This window comes from Delphinus delphis, chromosome 8, assembly GCF_949987515.2.
Source record: "Delphinus delphis chromosome 8, mDelDel1.2, whole genome shotgun sequence".
Lineage (NCBI taxonomy): Eukaryota > Metazoa > Chordata > Mammalia > Artiodactyla > Delphinidae > Delphinus > Delphinus delphis.
In genome coordinates, this window is record NC_082690.1 from 33,218,345 (window position 1) to 33,239,013 (window position 20,669).

At 36.0% G+C, this 20,669-nt stretch overlaps 1 protein-coding gene across 1 annotated transcript in view; it reads right to left on the reverse strand.

The window, feature by feature from the left end:
* CEP126 (centrosomal protein 126) overlaps positions 1-20,669 on the reverse strand; it is a 127,135-nt gene extending 106,466 nt beyond the window's left edge. Inside the window, exons 1-2 of the mRNA XM_060017216.1 lie at positions 20,297-20,669; positions 13,812-13,931 (exon numbers count right to left, since the gene is read on the reverse strand). Coding sequence (XP_059873199.1) covers positions 13,812-13,931; positions 20,297-20,424 — 248 coding nt within the window. The 5' untranslated portion in view covers positions 20,425-20,669. The remainder of the gene's footprint in view (positions 1-13,811; positions 13,932-20,296) is intronic.

A 20,669-nucleotide genomic window follows, 5' to 3' on the forward strand; every position in this document is an offset into this window, starting at 1 on the left:
TCCTAAAAAAATGGAAACAAAAATGAAAATAAACGAATGGGACCTAATGAAACTTAAAAGCTTTTGCACAGCAAAGGAAACCATAAACAAGATGAGAAGACAACCCTCAGAATGGGAGAAAATATTTGCAAATGAAGAAACTGACAAAGGATTAATCTCCAAAATTTACAAGCAGCTCATGCAGCTCAATATCAATAAAACAAGCAAACCAATCCAAAAATGGGCGGAAGACCTAAATAGCCATTTCTCCAAAGAAGACATACAGATGGCCAACAAACACATGAAAAGATGCTAAACGTCACTAATTATGAGAAAAATGCAAATGAAAAGTACTGTGAGGTATCACCTCTCACCAGTCAGAATGGCCAACATCAAAAAATCTACAAACAATAAATGCTGGAGAGGGTGTGGAGAAAAGGGAACCCTCTTGCACTGTTGGTGGGAATGTAAATTGATACAGGCACTATGGAGAACAGTATGGAGGTTCCTTAGAAAACTAAAAATAGAAGTACCATATGACCCAGCAATCCCACTACTGTGCATATAGGCAGAGAAACCCATAATTCAGAAACAGTCATGTACCATAATGTTCATTGTAATTCTATTTACAATAGCTAGGACATGGAAGCAACCTATGTGTCCATCAACAGATGAATGAATAAAGAAGAGGTGGCACATATATACAATGGAATATTACTCAGCCATTAAAAGAAACAAAATTGAGTTTTTTGTAGTGAGATGGATGGACCTATAGTCTGTCATACAGAGTGAAGTAAGTCAGAAAGAGAAAAATACCATATGCTAACACATATATATTGAATCTAAAAAAAAAGGTTCTCAAGAAGCTAGGGGCAGGACAGGAGTAAAGACACAGACGTAGAGAATGGACTTGAGGACACGGGTAGGGGGAAGGGTAAACTGGGACGAAGTGAGAGATTGATATGGACATATATACACTACCAAATGTAAAATAGATAGCTAGTGGGAAGCAGCTGCATAGTACAGGAGGATCAGCTCGGTGCTTTCTGACCACCTAGAAGGGTGGGATAGGGAGGGAGGGAGGGAAATGCAAGAGGGAGGGGATATGGAGATATATGTATATGCATAGCTGATTCACTTTGTTATAAAGCAGAAACTAACACACCATTGTAAAGCAATTATACTCCAATAAAGATGTTAATAAAAAGAAGAAAGAGTAACTGAGGTCACAAGGGACACCACTAGAACTGGAGACCAGCCATTTGTGATGTATTTCTTTTTCCTGTTTGGAACCATAATTCAGACTTATGTAAATATAACTTTCTAGAGATATGATCACATTTAAGTTTAAAACTCAGCACTATTTTAGATAGATAGAAATTAAAGACATTTAAAATAGGATAAAATATTATTCTTTTAAATTAAAAAATGCAATTGGAGAAATATAGTTTTTAAAAATAAAGAATAACATTTTAAACAAACAATAATGTCAACATCCTATAAGAAATAAAACAACTGAAGAATATACTGTCAGTTTTCACTGCTTGGCAAAGAAACACATATGTCCCAGTGGTTATTAATCCTGTACTTGCCAAGACTTAAACTTATTTGAAATCCCCCAATCTATGTTGAATATCATATTTCCAACTTATTGTCTGTCACTTTGCTGGAAAAGAAAACAAATAAAAAATTAAAAATGACCCTTAACAGACTATTGGAATGGAAAATACCCAAACAACAAAGATCCATATTCTGATTTAACACAGAGAATTAGTAATGTACATACTACAAAGGCAAAATATAATAGCACCTCATTTCTCTAAAAGCTGAGGTGTCAGCCAAAATAAACATGTCAATATCAATTAACTGAAGCCCATAAATTTTAATCATAAGAGTCTCTTAGGTCCTTATTCACATGAATTCTTATTGGATTCAGTTCCAACAAAATCCTTCGTTTACTTAGGTAATAATGTATTAGAAATATAAAAGAAGAAAGGTGAGGGAACTTCTAGAAAGAGAAAGACTAAAATCAAAAAGGAATAAATTTGGTGGGGGGGAGTCAGATGGCAGAATAGGAGGATTCAGAATTTGCCTCTCCTCACAAGTACATTAAGAATACATCTACAAATGGATCAATTCTCACAGAGCATCTGCTGAACACTAGTGGAAGCCCCTGGACACCTAAAAGGACAAGATAAATCCCCACACAACCAGGACAGATGAAAGAAAGAAAGAAAAAAAAGGAAACAGGAAGGAACCATCACCCCTGGCAGGGAACTGAAGGTGAGGAGAGGTTCCCGCACTCACAAAAGCCCATCATGGCAGGGAAATCAGCTGGGGCAGAAAGGGTCTTTCAGGGGTTTGAAGGGAAATGCAGCAACTGGTCTGTGGAAGGCAGGACAAAGTAAGAACTGTGTGTATGGCCCATGCTGCTGCTCTGCACACCCCAGCCTGAGTTGTGTGTCTCCAGGTGTGGAGGGAGGCTGGGTGCTGGAAAGTGGGGTTTGGAGAGTGGACCCAGGGAGGGGACAGCTGCTGGCTGTGAAGAGACAGCCTGAAGGGACCAGAGTAAGGAGCTTCACAACCTGGAAAGTTTTCTGAAGAATCCTGGAGCACTATAGAAACAAGTCGCCATTGTTGAGTGGCATGCAAGGGGCGGGGCCGCCACTGCAACTCCCTTCCCCACCTGTCAGCCCCCTGCCTCTGTGGGCACTGGGAGGGGCACCCGTCTGTGCAGGCCCACCTGCTCCTCAAGCCAAGGTCTCTTTGGTGCACAGGCTCCAGAGTCCTGAGCTCCACCACTGCCAAAGCCTCCTTTGAGTGCACATGGGGCCTGCTCACGATGCCCATGCCAAAGCCTCATCCAGAATCAGCCCTGGGCACCCCAGACTGAGACAGAAAGACGCCAATGCTGGCAGAAGCTGAGTGCTAAAGTGTGGTGTTAGAAGAGTGGATGTGGGGAGAGGACTGCTGTTGGCTGTGCAGAGACAACTTGAGGAGACGGGAGTGAGGGGCTCCATGGCTGGAAATGCTGCTAGAGGAAGCATGGTCTGCCTTGGAAACAAGGTGCCATTGTTGAGTGGTGCACAAGGGGCAGGGTCACCACTGCAAAACCCTTCCCCACCTGCTGACCCCTGCCTCCATGGGTACTGGGAGGGACTCCCACCAGACACGTCCCAGTCTGTTGCATCTTCCTGATGGTCTCTGCCACAAGCACTTTGCATGTGCCACAGTTGTGGTCTCCTTCTCCCTCCCTGGCCTGAGCGAATAAGTGCCCCAATCAGACTGAGGGACCCAACTGGCCACTGCTTTTGCCTCTCTCTCACCTGGATGGTGAACAGAAACCTGAGGGTGGCCCACATGCAGAGGTGGGGCCAAAACCAAAGCTGAGCCCCAGGGGCTGTCTGACTAAGGAAGAGGAACGGAAATCTCTCTGTGCAGCTGCACAAGCCACAGATTAAATCCCAGTGATCTTCTTGGTAAACCCTGCACCTGTGGAATATCTGAATGGACACTGAGTACTCCCACAACTTAGACCGGTCTAACTTTGGCAGCTGTGGACTTTGGGGGCAAGTGCATGTGGGAGTTGGGCCAGGTCAGAGTCTGAGCTGCCCCCACAGTGCCCATGGCAGGTCCAGAGACCTACCTAGAGGTACAGGAGGGCCTCCTGGGGAGGTGGGGGTTGACTGTGGCTTGCTGTCAGTGGGGGGCAAGGACACTGACAGTGAAGGACTCAGGAAAATATTATTACTAGTATTATTTTTTCTCTCTTTTTCCTTTTTGTTTCATTTTGTTCTGTTGTTGTTTTCTGTTTTTTTTAATTATATTTTATTTGTTACTTACTTTTTCTTTACTTATTTCTTTTTTTGCTTTAATTTAAAAATTTTCAAAATATATTTTTAAATTTAAAATTTTTATTGTTTTGTGATTTTTCTTGTTTTGTTTTTATCATTTTTGTGTGTTTAATGTTTTCTTTTTTTCAGCTTGTTTTCTGTTTTTGTTCTGTTCTTGGTTTTTGTTAGTTTTGTTTTTATTGTTAATTTTGTTTTTATTGTTTGTTTTTGGGTTCTTTTGTTTGTTCTCTGGATTTTTGTTTTCTTTTTTTGGTTTTCTTTTCTATCTTTCTTTCCTTGTTTCTTTCATTTTGTTTTTATCATTTGTCTTGGGTTTTGTTGGTCTTCTTTTCTTTTTCCTGGCTGTGCCACACAGCTTGCAGGGTCATGGTTCCCTAACGAGGGGTCAGGCCTGAGACTCACGGGTAAGAGCACCAAGTCCAAGATGCTGGAATGCCAGAGAATTTCCGGCCCCAGGGAACATTAAACGATGTGAGCTCTCCGGGAGGTCTTCATCTCGACAGCAAGACCTGGCTCCACCCAACTGCCTGCAGGCACCGGTGTTGGACACCCCACACCAAACAACCAGCAAGACAATAACACAGCCACATCCATTAGCAGACAGGCTGCCTAAAGTTGTACTAAACTCACAGACACCACAAAACACACTACCCGATGAGGCCCTGCCGATCAGAGGGACAAGACTCAGCTCCAGCCACCAGTTCAGGCACCAGTCCCTTCCAACAGGAAACCTACAAAAGCCCCTGGACCAACTTCACCCACCAGGGGGCAGACACCAGAAACAAGAGGAACTACAACACTGCAGCCTGTGGAAAGGAGACCACAAACACAGTAAATTAGATAAAATGAGACGACAGAGAAATAGGTTTCGGATGAAGAAGCAAGGTAAAAATCCACAAGACTAAATAAATGAAGAGGAAATAGGCAATTTACCTGAAAAACGATTCAGAGTAATGATAGTTAAGATGATTCAAGATCTCAGAAATAGAATGCAGGCATGGATCGAGAAGATACAAGAAATGTTTAACAAGGACCTAGAAGAACTAAAGAACAAACAAACAGTGATGAACAACACAATAACTTAAATGAAAAATACACAAGAAGAAATCAATAGCAGAATAACTGAGGCAGAAGAATGGATAAGTGAACTGGAATATAGAATAGTGGAAATAAATGCCACAGAACAGAATAAAGAAAAAACAGGATGAAAAGAAATAAGATCAGTCTCAGAGACCTCTGGGACAACATTAACCCCACCAATATTCAAATTACAGGGGTCCCAGAAGAAAAAGAGAAAGAGAAAGGGTCTGAGAAAATATTTGAAGAGATTAAAGTGGAAAACTTCCCAAACATGGGAAAGGAAATAGTCACCCAAGTGCAAGAAGCCCAGAGAATCCCATACAGGATAAACCCTAGGAGGAACACACCAAGACACATATTAATCAAACTAACAAAAATTAAATACAAAGAAAAAAATTAAAAGCAGCAAAGGAAAAGCAAAAATAACATACAAGGGAATCCCCATAAGGTTATCAGCTGATTTTTCAGCAGAAACTCTACAGGCCAGAAGGCAATGGCAGGATATATTTAAAGTGATGAAAAGGAAAAACCTACAGCCAAGAACACTGTACCCAGTAACGTTCTCATTCAGATTCTACAGAGACATCAAAAGCTTTATAGACAAGCAAAAGCTAAGAGAATTCAGGACCACCAAACAGCTTTACAACATATGCTAAAGAAACTTCTCTAGGCAGGAAACACAGGAGAAGAAAAACACCTACAAAAACAAAACCAAAACAATTAAGAAAATGGGAATAGGAACATACATATCGATAGTTACCTTAAATGTAAATGGATTAAATGCTCCAACCAAAAGACACAGACTGGCTGAATAAATACAAAAACAACATCCATATATATGCTGTCTATAAGAGATGCACTTCAGACCTAGGAAAACATACAGACTGAAAGTGAGGGGAAGGAAAAAGATATTCTATGCAAATGGAAATCAAAAGAAAGCTGGAGTAGCAATACTCACATCAGAAAAAATAGACTTTAAAATAAAGACTGTTATAAGAGACAAGGAAGGACACTACATAAGAATAAAGGGATCAATCCAAGAAGAAGATATAACAATTGTAAATATTTATACACCCATATAGGAGCACTTCAATACATAAGGCAAATGCTAACAGCCATAAAAGCAATTGACAGTAATACAATAATAGTGGGAAACATTAACACTCTATTCACACCAATGGAGAGATCATCCAAACAGAAAATTAATAAGGAAACACAAGCCTTAAATCACACATTAGACCAGATAGACTTAATTGATATCTATAAGACATTCCATCCGAAAGCAGCAGATACACTTTCTTCTCAAGTGCACATGGATCATCCTTCAGGATAGGTCACATCTTGGGTCACAAATCAAGCCTTGGTAAATTGAAGAAAATCAAAATCATATCAAGCATCTTTTCTGACCACAATGCAATGAGATTAGAAATCAATTACAGAAAATAAACTATAAAAATCACAAACACATGGAGGCTAAACAATATGCTACTAAATAACCAATGGATCACTGAAGAAATCAAAGAGAAAATAAAAAAATACCTATAAACAAATGATAACAAAAAGATGATGACCCAAATGCCATGGGACTCAGCAAAAGCAGTTCTGAGAGGGAAGCTTGTAGCAATACAATCCTACCTCAAGTAACAACAAAAAAATCTCAAATAAACAACCTAACATTACACTTGAAACAACAAGAGAAAGAAGAACAAACAAAACCCAAAGTTAGTAGAAGGAAAGAAATCATAAAGATCAGAGCAGAAATAAATGAAATAGAAACAAAGAAAACAATAGCAAAGATCAATGAAACTAAAAGCTGGTTCTTTGAGATGATAAACAAAACTGATAAACCTTTAGCCAAACTCATCAAGAAAAAAAGGGAGAAGACTCAAATCAACAGAATTAGAAATGAAAAAGGAGAAGTAACAACTGACAGTGCAGAAATACAGAGGATCATGAGAGATTACTACAAGCAACTATATGCCAATAAAATGGACAATGTGGAAGAAATGGACAAATTCTTAGAAAAGCACAACCTTCTGAGACTGAACCAGGAAGAAACAGAAACTATAAACAGATCAATCACAAGTAATGAAATTGAAACTGTGATTAAAATCTTCCAACAGACAAAAGTCCAGGACCATATGGCTTCACAGGTGAATTCTATCAAACATTTAGAGAAGAGCTAACAGCTATCCTTCTCAAACTCTTACAAAAAATTGCAGATGGAGGACCACCCCAACCTCATTCGATGAGGCCACCTTCACCCTGATACCCAGAGGTGACAAAGATATCACAAAAAAGAAAATTACAGGCCAATATCACTGATAAAAATAGAAGCAAAAATCCTCAACAAAATACTAGCAAGCAGAATCCAACAATACATTAAAAGGATCATACACCCTGATCAGGTGGGATTTATCCCTGGGATGCAAGGATCCTTCAATATATGCAAATCAATCAATGTGATACACCATATTAACAAATAGAGAAATAAAAGCCATATGATCATCTCAATAGATGCAGAAAAAGCTTTTGACAAAATTCAACACCCATTTATGATTAAAAAACTCTCCAGAAAATGGGCATAGAGGGAACCAGCCTCAACATAATAAAGGCCATATATGACAAACCCACAGCAAACATCATTCTCAATGGTAAAAAACTGAAAGCATTTTCCCTAAATTCAGGAAAAAGGCAAGGATGACCACTCTCACCACTTTTATTCAACATTGTTTTGGAAGTCCTAGCCATTGTTTTGGAAGTCCTAGCCAACATTGTTTTGGAAGTCCTAGTCCTAGCCTAGTCCTAGCCAAAATCAGAGAAGGAAAAGATATAAAAGGATTCCAAATTGGAAAGAAGTAAAACTGTCACTGTTTGCAGATGACATGATACTTTGCATAGAAAATCCTAAAGATGCCGCCTCAAAACTACTAGAGCTAATCAATGAATTCAGTAAAGTTGCAGGATACAAAATTAATACACAGAAATCTCTTGCATTCCTATACACTAATAACAAAAAATCAGAAAGAGAAATTAAGAAAACTATCCTATTTACCATTGCAACAAAAAGAGTAAAATACCTAGGGATAAACCTACCTAGGAGGCAAAAGACCTGTAATCAGAAAGCTATGAGATACTGATGAAAGAAATCAAAGACGACACAAACAGATGGAGAGATATACCATGTTCCTGGACTGGAAGAATCAATATTGTGAAAATGACTATACTACCCAAAGCAATCTACAGATTCACTGTAATCCTTATCAAATTACCAATGGCATTTTATAAAGAATTAGAATAAAAAATTTACAATTTGTATGGAAATACAAAAGACCCCGAATAGCCCAAACAATCTTGAAAAAGAAAAACAGAGCTGGAGGAATCAGGCTCCCGGACTTCAGACTATACTACTAAGTCATTAAAACAGTATGGTACTCGCACAAAAACAGAAATATAGATCAAGGGAACAGGATGGAAAGCCCAGAGATAAACCCAGGCACCTATGGTCACCTAATCTCTGATAAAGGAGGCAAGAATATATAATGGAGAAAAGATGCTCTCTTCTATAAGTGGTGCTGGGAAAACTGGACGACTACATGTAAAAGAATGAAATTAGAACACTCCCTAACACCATACACAAAAATAAACTCAAAATGGGCTAAAGACCTAAATGTAAGGCTGGACACTATAAAAGTCTTAGAGGAAAACATAGGCAAAACACTCTTTGACATAAATTGCAGCAAGATCTTTTTTGACCCACCTCCTAGAGTAATGAAAATAAAAAGAAAAATAAACAAATGGGATCTAATTAAACTTATTAGCTTTTGCACGGCAAAGGAAACCATAAACAAAATGAAAAGATAACCCTCAGAATGGGAGAAAATATTTGCAAACGAAGCAACTGACAAGGTATTAATCTCCAATATACACAAATAGCTCATGCAGCTCAATGTCAAAAAAAAAAAACCCAGAAAACAACAACCCAATCAAAAAATGGGCGGAAGACCTATACAGACATTTCTCCAAAGAAGACATACTGATGGCCAACAAACACATGAAAAGATGCTCAACATCACTAATTATGAGAGAAATGCAAATCACAAGTACAGTGAGGTATCACTTCTCATCAGTCAGAATGGCCATCATCAAAAAAATCTACAAATAATAAATGCTGAAGAGGGTGTAGAGAAAAGGGAATCCTGTTACACTGTTGTTGGGAATGTAGATTGGTACAGCCACTATGGAGAACAGTATGGAGGTTCCTTAAAAAACTAAAAACAGAGCTACCATATGACCCAGTGATCCCACTACTGGGCATATACCCAGAGAAAAACATAATTAAGAAAGACACATGTGCCCCAATGTTCATTGCTGCACTATTTACAATAGCCAGGATATGGAAGCAAGTTAAATGTCCATCAACAGAGGACTGGTTAAAGAAGATCTGGTACATATATACAACGGGATACTACTCAACCATAAAAAAGAATGAAATTGGGTCAGTTGTAGAATTGTGGATGGACCTAGAGAGTCATACACAGTGAAGTAAGTCAGAAAGAGAAAAAAAAATATCGTATATTAACGCATATATGTGGAATCTAGAAAACTGGTATAGATGATCTTATTTACAAAGCAGAAATAGAGACACAGATGTAGAGAACAAACGTATGGATACCAAGGTGGAAAGCGGGGGGGGGGGGATGAATTGGGAGATTGGGATTGATTATATACAGTACTGATACTACATATAAAATAGATAACTAATAAGAACCTACTGTATAGCACAGAGAACTCTACTAAATGCTCTGTGGTGACCTAAATGGGAAGGAAATCCAAAAAGAGGAGATATATGTATACATATAGCTGATTCACTTTGCTGTACAGTAGAAACTAATACAACATTGTAAAACAGTTATACTTCAATAAAAATTAAATTAAAAAAAATTCACCAAGCTTACCAGTTGAGGCTAGTACTGTAAACTAAATAAAGCTTAATAGCTCAAGGACAATACAGTAATACAACAGAATAGAATATTTGATGCCCATAATAATGATTCTAAGGCATAAAGAATAGATCAAACTGCATTTATCATAATTTGTATAAAAGATTACAGAAATATGCATTGCAATTTAGAAGGATTTATATTAATAATGTCAATAACATTTGCATAATTGATAAGTATTCCATTTCTGACAATGCTCTTCATGCACCACACATAACTGACCTTTGACTCCTACTGACCCTACCTACTCAATCCCGACTCTACCTTCATACTCTACCTTCATACCTTCTCTGGCTTAGATCACTATAACAGCTTTCTACCTGTCTTCTTTGCCTCCAGCCTGCGCTTTCAATTCATCCTCTACCCTTCTGCTACAATGAGATAAAATATAAACATAATCATGATACTTTTATGATTTCACTCTTTCAACAACCTCTCAGAGTCCTAAGGATAGGGTTTAATTTCTTCAGATTGACACAAAAGTTATTTTATGAAATGACTCCTATCATCTCTATAGCTTCCTTTCCTGATACCCTTCCACATTTTCCTGTGCCTAAATCACATAAAACTTTTGTCTTTTATTTCATAACATTAAGCTTTTTCACCTATTGTTCTCCTTTATCTCTCAAGTACCCTAACTCCTGGTTATCTAATAAGACTTTACTCTTCCAGGAGTTCTTCCTTGTCCTGCAGTATATGAGATGTACTTCTACAGTACCTTGTAGGTGACTCAATCATAGTATTTATTGCATAGCATTGTCATCCTTTATTACTTCACTATTAGTAAATTGAGGGCAAGAATCATGCATTTTATTTTTATCCTCTAGTATATGAAACCCAGTAAATGTTAGTTGAATGAATAAGTGCTGTCCTGTATGGCATTTTAAATGGTCAAAGAAAACTTCTAAATATACTAAATTCCTTTAATTTTCCTTTAATACATTATGAATATATTATGGATAATATACCCATGGATATTTAAACCTACTGATACCTGGATTTATTTGAATCTGTTTATATTTTTTAGCTTATACCAAACTTCTATATATGCAGGTTTGATTAATATGACTTATTGCTTAAAGTATAATTCCTTCTTATTTATTCTAAGGTACATTTTTCCTGCTTCATGGGGAACTCCAAACTCCATCATTCTCACGAATAGATAATGCAGCTACCCCATACTTCATGTTCACCAAGTAATTCATTCCGTGATTCTCTAGGTAATTTTTTTTCTGCCTATAGGATATGTAAGGAATCTTTTTTAATTATAGATTTTAGTGATTCTTCCTAAGTGCTTGTCTCTCACCACTTGGTAGTGTTTCCTCTTCTCTTTTTTTGGAGAGTTTTCCCCATTCTGTCCTTTTCTTTCTTATTCTGCCAGTTAGTTATATAGTCTGATCATCTGAACTTTTAAGCCTACATGCTTATATTATTTTAAAACTATCTGAAGGTTCCTTTTGAGTTCTTTACTTCCTAAAATTTATTTCAATTTATTTTCCTCATGAAGTCACGTTAAATCAGATTATTGACATTTCTAATGTTTAGTGATTAAATAGGTTAACCAAAATTATTTTTTTCTTCCAATATGATGTTTAATAATTGGTACTCAATTAGTTATGCTTGCTAATGAATAAATGCTTATTCACTAATTTATCAAAAGATAGTTCTAAAGTTGAAAATTAAAAACAATGTAGGAAATAATTTAATTTTCTTTATGTGTGTATATATTAAAATTACTTGGTCCACAAAGCAGCCTACTAGAAAGTTACCTGAGGATGTAATCCACCAATCTAATGTTATAAAACAAAACAAAAAAAGGGATGCTACGAGGCAAGAAACTGTGGCTCCAGTTCCTGAGACCAATAAAGGGAAGTCTCAGATGCCCGTTGTGCATTAGGTCTAAAAGGTAACCTGTATCTGTTGTAGCAGTACCTAGTGATGAAAGGAGGAGGACTTGGAGGGAAACAAAGGGGACTCCACTGTATGGACACTGAGTGACAGAATGGAAAACTTAAGAATGTGATAAAAACATACAAGAAAAATACTGGCAATAGAAATGCAAAAAATAATACATAACAAGAAAATTAAAATGTGTGTGATTTTAAGTGATTAATGCAAGTAAACAAAGAGCACTTGGTGCTATGAACATCTTTTGAGTACTATTGGGGAAACAGTACTGACAATGTCAAAGTATAAATTTGTCTCTTTTTGTAGAAAAAAAGTGTTAGGAGAATATCTCTACTTGTAGGAAAAATATTTTTTTCTAAATTCTATGACCATAATATGAATAGACAGCATAAACTTAGATGAGGTTAAGCATAGATAGATAGGCCAAAAAATCCATAATGATAGACATATTCTGAAATTCAGAAGTGTACAAATAATTTGGTCCCCTTTTAAAAGGTGAAATATAGAAACAAAAGATTAGTGTTTTAAAATAAATTTTTATGTGGCTTTACAAAAACAAAAAGGGTTTGTTTTTTTTTTTACACCGCTGTAGGGTGACAGAAAAATAAAATATAATCAAATTGTATTGGAAAACGTTCTGCCTCTTAGAATTTTAAACCAAAAATTTTCTTCTATATTTTCTACATCAGAATTCTTATGGGTGTTTGATAAGAGAAGACAGGTTGGAACTTTATGAATCAAATTCCACATGTAAAGCCTGCTATTTCATACAGCAAGACAATTATTAGAAAATATACAACTGACAAATATTTATTTATTAATCAATAAAATAAGCTTAATGAAGAGCACTATGTGACAGACAAATACTTCTACATGCGTTCTCAACTATTCATCTCTAATATTACCTTTTTTGCTCTATGTAACAATTCCTTGAAAAATATTGTATTAATTCCAATCATAAATAAGAAACTGAAGCTCAAAGAGATTAAATAACTTGCTCTAACTCATGGAGCTAGGATTTAAACCTAGATCTCTGATTCCAAAGCCCATGACCCTTTCAACATATGATTATTCATTTTTATTGAACTCCTATCATGTGCCTCTTATAAGCTTCAGGAGCTGAAAGGTAGGAGAAAAACAGAACTACACAAATATAAAACAAAAACAAAAACAAGCTTCATTAAATACTTTCAACTACGCCAGGCAATATAGAGTTAGTCTAAAGATAATTCAGCGCCAGAAAAAAATTACAGATAAACAATTTTGTATTCCCCAAATGGGATTTGCAACATATGCCCAATGATGTAGTAATAAATTCTAGGGCTTTTCTACTATTCACCTATTGTAGAACTATGAACAAGGTAGCAAAAACAACAATAAAAATGGCATAACCACTCTGTATTAAAAAAATCTAATAATTCAAACACTCTTGAAAAATGTCAAGCAGGGATAGGATGGTTTGCATTTTTACTTTATTTAGTTTCCAGTTTATATTAGAAAGCATCTTTTTTCATGGCAATCATTTATAAAATTTTTTTTATCATATTTCCACAACTATTCATATTTTCCCCATTTTTCTGACTGGATGAATGAGGGTAGCACATATAGAAAAATTATATATAAGTGAATAATGAATTAAAATGAAATATGTTCTATTAGAGCCTAAATGCTAATTGGTAACCTTTTATCATAAAATGTTACAAAAAATGAAGAATACTTTTTATAGTCATTTTAAGAAGTGAATATGACACTAATAAGTTCTATGACAAGAAAAGACTGCTACAGTCATGGTCAGTAAACTAGATGATACATCACTATCTTTGTGCTGTGGCAGAAAAACAATAAAATTTAAAAGCCACAAAAATCTTGATCAATTTTATAGATAAAACACTGTCATGACTTAGGTTCATAAAATGCTACAAAGTAGAGAAATGATTAATTTATGCCTTTGAGTTTCTATGCTTCTGAATAAAATACAGTTACTTACTTTTTTCTCCGGTTTGACTCCACAAAATATTTACGTGCTTGATTTCGACATATTTTTTGTTGCTGCAGTAAGATTTGGCGCTCTTCTTCTAAATTTTTCTCAAAATGGATTTTCATATCTCTAATGGTAGCATAAAGTTAAGGACAGTGGTTTATGTCTTTACTGGATGAGTATCAGTGCTATCTGATAAGTACAATTACAGCCTCATACTAATGATGTAATGATTTTTTGTGGAACAATTAGTATGTGTACACATCACTGTTAGTGTATGACCGGCACATGTTTTATATAAAAAAAACTCTTGGCTTGGTATTAGAACTGAAGATATATTTTACTTTCTTTGGGGAAAAAAATTAATTACTTTTAGACATCATGCGCCCAGATAAGGAGACTACATATCTTTTCATTCATTATACAGATATTTGAGTACTTATTAACAAGTTACTATCTTAGGCATGTATATAGAAAAATGAAAGAAGGTTATATCTCATTAATAGAAAGCCGATGAATTAAACGTTTCAGTAGACCCTTTAATCCATAGCATGAAAGTCATATTCAAATATTAAAAATCAAATAGCAATAGAACTGGGAAGTTTGGGAATATAGATTACTTAGTGATTTACTCATAAGTTAAAAAACAAACCATTAGGAAAACCATACACAGTAATGTTTACTCAGAATTTTGCCAAATATGGAGTATTTTAGTTATCCTAATTATCCATTCATTTGAAATTTACTGTATAAAATTAAACTTTCTTTAAATAAGTTGAATTGATATGGTTAATTGATGTCCGAGCTTATTTAGTAACATTTCAACTGGCATTAATGAATGCCTTTACCAAATTTATCACAGTATTTTTCTGTTTTTAATGATTTTGAAGTTTTAAAAAGTGGTCATTCAATTACCATTTTCAGTACCTCATCATTAGATGTAGATGCATACAAGATTGTACTGAAGTTATTTATTGCAGGGCATGCCTATTTGTCTTTTTAGAATAAACAGTGTGTTTAAATTTTCTCCCCTCAAAATAAAGGTATGAAATTCTCTTTAAGAGTTCTATTTAATCAAGTTTTTTTATATGTCATAAATATTAATGGTAAAACAGAATATAAGAAATACATTAAATAATAAATTATGCTATACATAAGTTGTTAATTCAAAATGTGTTAATTTTAGGATCCTGCAGTGCTTCAGCATCAACATAGTAAAAAAAACCTTATATATTTCAAAACAAGCACGTCTATTTGAACTTTTTGGTCATTTGAAACTTTGCTAATGGGAGCTTTCAATTATGTTGCTATTTAACCATTTTTATGCCATTGCTCATAATTAATTTACCTGTATTAAAAATTTTGCACTACCTCACCATAAACAAATACATGCACTCACACACAATATTTTTACTTAAAGTTTCTTTTGAAGGATTTATAAAAGTGAAACAGAAAGGGAAGCAACCTGTTTTTGTTTTTGTTTTTTGTTAGCATAGAAACAGCTAAAGATTTAGCTTGTTCTTTTCTAATAGAGTACTTTATTAGAAGGAGTCAGACTTTAACAAGATGGCTAACTACGAAGTCACAACATGGCAGTGGAGGAAAGTGCAACTTCCTTTCAGGGTACCCAAGAGCAGCATTGTCGGGAGAAAAGGGAGACGTTGCTTTGGCTCAGGTGAGAAATATGCAGGACTAAGATGCATGTGGAGATAATTCTGTTCTCTGTTTAACATGCTTGAAGTCTCACCACAGGAACATAAAGAAAATCACAAACGTAACGTTTGTAATAATGTTCTGACTACTATATATTGTTAGATTTAATTAAATGTCTCTTACTCTATATAATATACACATGTATTATATATAATATATGTATAATATTGCCTGCCGAGTTGTAAAATATACTGCTGCCTTTGCATCTCTTCAAAGTATGGTATCCAAATTTAAAAAATATTAGATGGTTGGTTAAACTTTTATTTTTCATACAAGCTGTGTTGTAAAGGTAAGATATTTCCATAAGAATCACTGTTAAATACTTGTTCAAAGGAAGGTAATTTTTATATATTTAACAGTAAAATAACCAACCAACAACAAACCCGAGAATACTACGGGCACGTAATACATAATGATTATAATTTAAAAACATAGCCTAATCTACCCCACCTCATCCTCATCTCTTCTTCTCCCAATTTAGTCTTTTTCTAATTGTAGCTTATTTAGGTTGTTTTAAATATGTTACCGTCACTAATAACTATGAATCATATAACCCATACTCTTGTCAAGTTTATTAGAGCCATCCAGATTCTTTTTCTTCTTCTCTGTACCTCTCCACAGACTTGGCTCAGGTGTTCTAAATCCCTTGCCTGGACTACTTCAGTAGTCTTCTAACTCATCTTATTACAGTACTCCTAAACTTGCCGTCCTCCATTTGAACCTCCACAAAACCAGCTAAACAGAAATCTAATTGGGTTTCTCATTCTTTGTTATTCTCTAAAATCTCCCTATCACCTTCATGATGCATTAAAAATTTCTTGGAATATACAGCATTTTATAATCTGGTCTGTTTTTTCAACTTCATTTTTCAACATTTCCCTGCATGTCTCCGATGCTCAGCCACACTAATACTTATTAACAGAACAAGCCATGATGTAGTACGCCATTATCTTTTGGCACTTGCTGGCTAATTCTACTCATCCTTTCAGGGACACCTCAAGAAGTTCCTCCCCTGTGAAGCTTCTTCTAACCCTCACTGGATGACTTAACACCCTCATGGGTATGTCATATGTGTCTCCTCTGTATTTCTGTAATTCCAATGCCTGGCATGGTGCTTAGAATATGGTAATGGCTTAATAAAAGCTTACTGAATGACTTCCTTGGAGAAAATTCTCAGTAGATAAACTAGGAAAAAAGGTATACACATTTTTATAGCTTTTAGTGCCTCACAGACAAATTGGTTTCTAAAAGGGTTCTATAAATCTACATGTCATTAGAAATATATGAACATGAGTTTCTACACCTCACAAGCATAAGGTAGTACTTTTTTTATAGAAAGACCGAATGGAAAGTCATGTTTTATTATGTATGTATTAGCAAAATAGAATAATTGCCATGTTGGGCAACTAATTTTTATTTTCCTTTTTAGTGAATCGTTAGTTCAGAGTCACTGGACATTTATCTATTGAGAATGTCATTTAAAAAATCAATTTCAGTAAATTCAATAGAGATAGAATAGTGTAAATATTAACCCTCTATCATAGTTACTACAAGTATTTTCCCCAGATAATTTGTTTTATTTAATTATACAATTTCTCCTTACACTGAAGTTTTAAATTAATGAGTTATTTTTGAGATATTTTTCACTTGAAATTGATTCTTCTTTTCAAAAGGTAAAGTTACTATACCTTCAAACTATGAAAGTGTTGAAGTTCTATTTTCTGTCAGTTTTCCTTTATGATTTTGTATTTATTTTTATATTTACCCTTTTTATCAGTTCAAGCATATTTTGGAATTTAGTGTAAAATGTGACTCAAGATAGAGATGGTGAATTTAGACTATGCTTTTTTAGAGGTTTGACTAAGGAGACAGGAGATATTAGAACACAGTTAAAAGGGTTTGATTGTTAGTTTTAAGGATAGTTAAGACCAGAGCATGTTTACAGGCTGTAGGGAAAGAAGGCTATTTGACAAAAGTTGTAAGTAAATTGTAAGAGAGAGTTAGGATAATTTACAATCCAGGGTTACTGAGAAGAGAGGTGATGAAAATAGGGCACAAGTGAATGGATTCACCTTCTACAGTAAAAGTGATATCCCATCAGTGAGCCTGGAATAAAAACAGGGTAGGGGATTGAGGGTGGTGATGGGAGTAAGAAGGTTTGTGTTGTTTGTTGGGAGGGACCTGAGGGAGTTCATGGCATCCATTCTCTTATGAAGTATTGTAGTAAGACAGTCTACTGCGAGTGACGGGAGGTGATCAAGATCCGGCACAGAAACTAATTAAGAGGAACAAGAGAGAACCCTGTTCTTGTTCTGGTGAAGCTGGAAACCATCAAGCTGTAGCGGTTTTGTGATATTTTCTCTGACAGCATTTTTATTGTTGAGTGAAGGAGTAGAGAAATAGGGTTGTAGTAGTTACTGGGTGGTTGAGGAAGAATAGGAGTGCAAAGAACCAAGGATGTTGGTGAGAGAATATGTGTAGATAATTAAGAATAGGGTGTAAACTGGGTAGGGAATAAAGAGAGGCAAAGTGGGAGCTAGGATAAAATGGAAGGGGAAAAGACTGGAGATATTTATGAGAAAATAAGAGGCATAGTGTGAAGGGGACATGAAAACTTCACTTTTTTATTCTATTTCTATATATATTTGAATTATTTTAAGAAATTGAAATTATAGAACTTCAGCTAATTTTAATTAGATGAACTTCATAAGGTTTTGTTCCTTGCCTTTAGAGTCAGGGAATTCTAACTTGAGTGAGAGAACTTCAACAGAAAGCTGGATGGCCTCTGAGTATTGAACTCATATTTGGAAATCACATGTAGAAATTTTACCAAGCCACTTGCTTATTTTAAGTCTGCAGTTCATTTTTTAAATTTAGTCATTAATTCAATAAATTTGCATACCTACTTTGTACCAGGTATCCAATATGAAACATTACAGATACTAAGAACATCCAAAATAATACAAAAGGTGCTTAAGTGTTTCTCCAACTAGTAACATAATGATATTCTTGATTTAGTGTCATAGTCTTTATTACGTTCAAAAGAATTCCTCTATCCCAATTTAAATATATATACTAATTTTATATATACTAGCAAATATATATATATATATATAAACTAGCAAAAAGTATATATACTTATATATACATACAGATGCATATATATACACACATACTAGCAAAAGTTGTTGGATTTTAGCAAAGCCCTGGGCATCTATTGAAATAATCATCTACAACTTTCTTAATTTTAACTATATATTTATAATTCAAGTATATTTTTAGTAATGCATTTCTTTATAGGAAACCAACATAATTCTGGAATTATGTCTATTTGGTTTTGTTCATTTGAGGTACTACTGAATTTATTTACAAATATTTCCTTTGTTGTATCAATATTCATACCTCATAAATTTAAAAATATTAAGTTTATGACCATTTCACTAATGAAAATGATGGAAAGATACACTTTGTCAATGAGCCACTTACAGTGTTTCCCTATTTTCTGATTTAGCTATAAATCAGGGTCGGTGTAATAGGAGTTCGGGGTCCAAGAAAATACAATGTCAAGGGGACAGAATCAAATCCATACAGAAAGCAATAGTTTATTTCAGATTACTTCTTGAGCGAGGACAGTTTTGAGGAGTAGTAAGGGCAAAAGCCAAAGTGAATGGAGTTAATAATGAATAGATGAAAAGAATTAGAAGCTGCTATTGCGGTTAGGGTTTCTGAGAAGTTGACTAAAGAAAGAAAAGACAGAAGGGTTAAAAGCTTGAGGAAAGCATGATCAGAGGGGGGGATATTTTACCTTCAGTTAAGCTTTGTACATATCTGTCTTCCTCACTAGAGTTGTATCCCAAGCACCTAGTTAAAGAGCAGGCACTAAATGAAAATTGATTGACTTGCTTTTAAAAGTGCAACATCCCAGAAGTGGAAGACAATAAGGATAAGAAAATGGGGTTTAACTTGAAAAGTGAAGACACTCCATTCTCTGACAAGAATGAAGATTATACAGCACCATCACTACCAACCAAGTCCTTTGAGAATACAAAGGTTACACTCTAATTATCATAACATTCTCTGAAGGAATAAACATAGTTTACATATTTTGAAAACAAAACTCTTTCACTCTTTCAATTTTCTACAATGCAACCAACAGCAATCTCAAAGGTGGGCTAGACCAATTCTTAGGGACAGGTCAGAGATAATCCAGTGCGAAGCCTCCGGGTCCTTTGCTTCTAATTTTCTGTCTGTTGTCTCTCTGACAACAGCCTGGGCAGAGGATGGAAAACAAAACAAATTAACCAACTGTGTTAGGCTTTAGCAGCTCTGGTAAATAAATTAGGGAAGTGCTAGGTTAACTGTTAAAACGGACTGTTTCAGGAGAGCAAAACATTTTACCTGTTTGTGGAATTCTTTTCTCCAAGCAGCATGATTAATCAGGGTGTGGATAATATGAAGTAAAGAGCATAATGGCATAACTCTAGAAGACAAAACAATCCCCACAGAACACACGGTTAATCTATTTGAAAACTCACAAAAAATTTACACCAAAGTTGAATGGGGGTGAGATAACAAGGTGGCCGGGAAAGCGGTCCTAGAATAGGATAAAATGGTATTTCAGGTTTAAGGGGAGCAACGACAGTTACTGAATCAAATATCCGCACTAAGATGACTAGCTAGTTTCTATCACCTTGCATCTGTGATAACGGGAATCGAATGGGAAAAAAAGATGGGCCCCGCTTCCAACATCGCTACGCCGGCAGCCACGGCTGGAAGGATACAGGTAAGCGCCAGGTCGGTGACGCCCGTCGCTCAACCGAGGGCTGAGGGGGGCTCTGACGCGCGTGTCCGAGGATTCAGTGCCCTGTCTCGAGACCGCGCTCCGGGCTCCGGGCCTCCCGGTCATCATCCTTCATTCACCTCAGCGTCGCCTCTCGGCTCGCCCCCAGAGTCTCCCTCATGGCAGCTCCGGCTTCCTCCTCCTCCGCCCCTCCCTGCACTCTGTCTCTCAGGCCCCGCGTCACTGCGGCGGGAAGGTTGGCCGCGGCAGCTCTGGTTCCCGCACAGTGGCGCTCTTGGCTGTTGTGGCGACGGCAGCTGCAGCAGCGGCGACCTTGCCTGGCAATGGCAGAGGTGGCGACCGCGACCCCAACG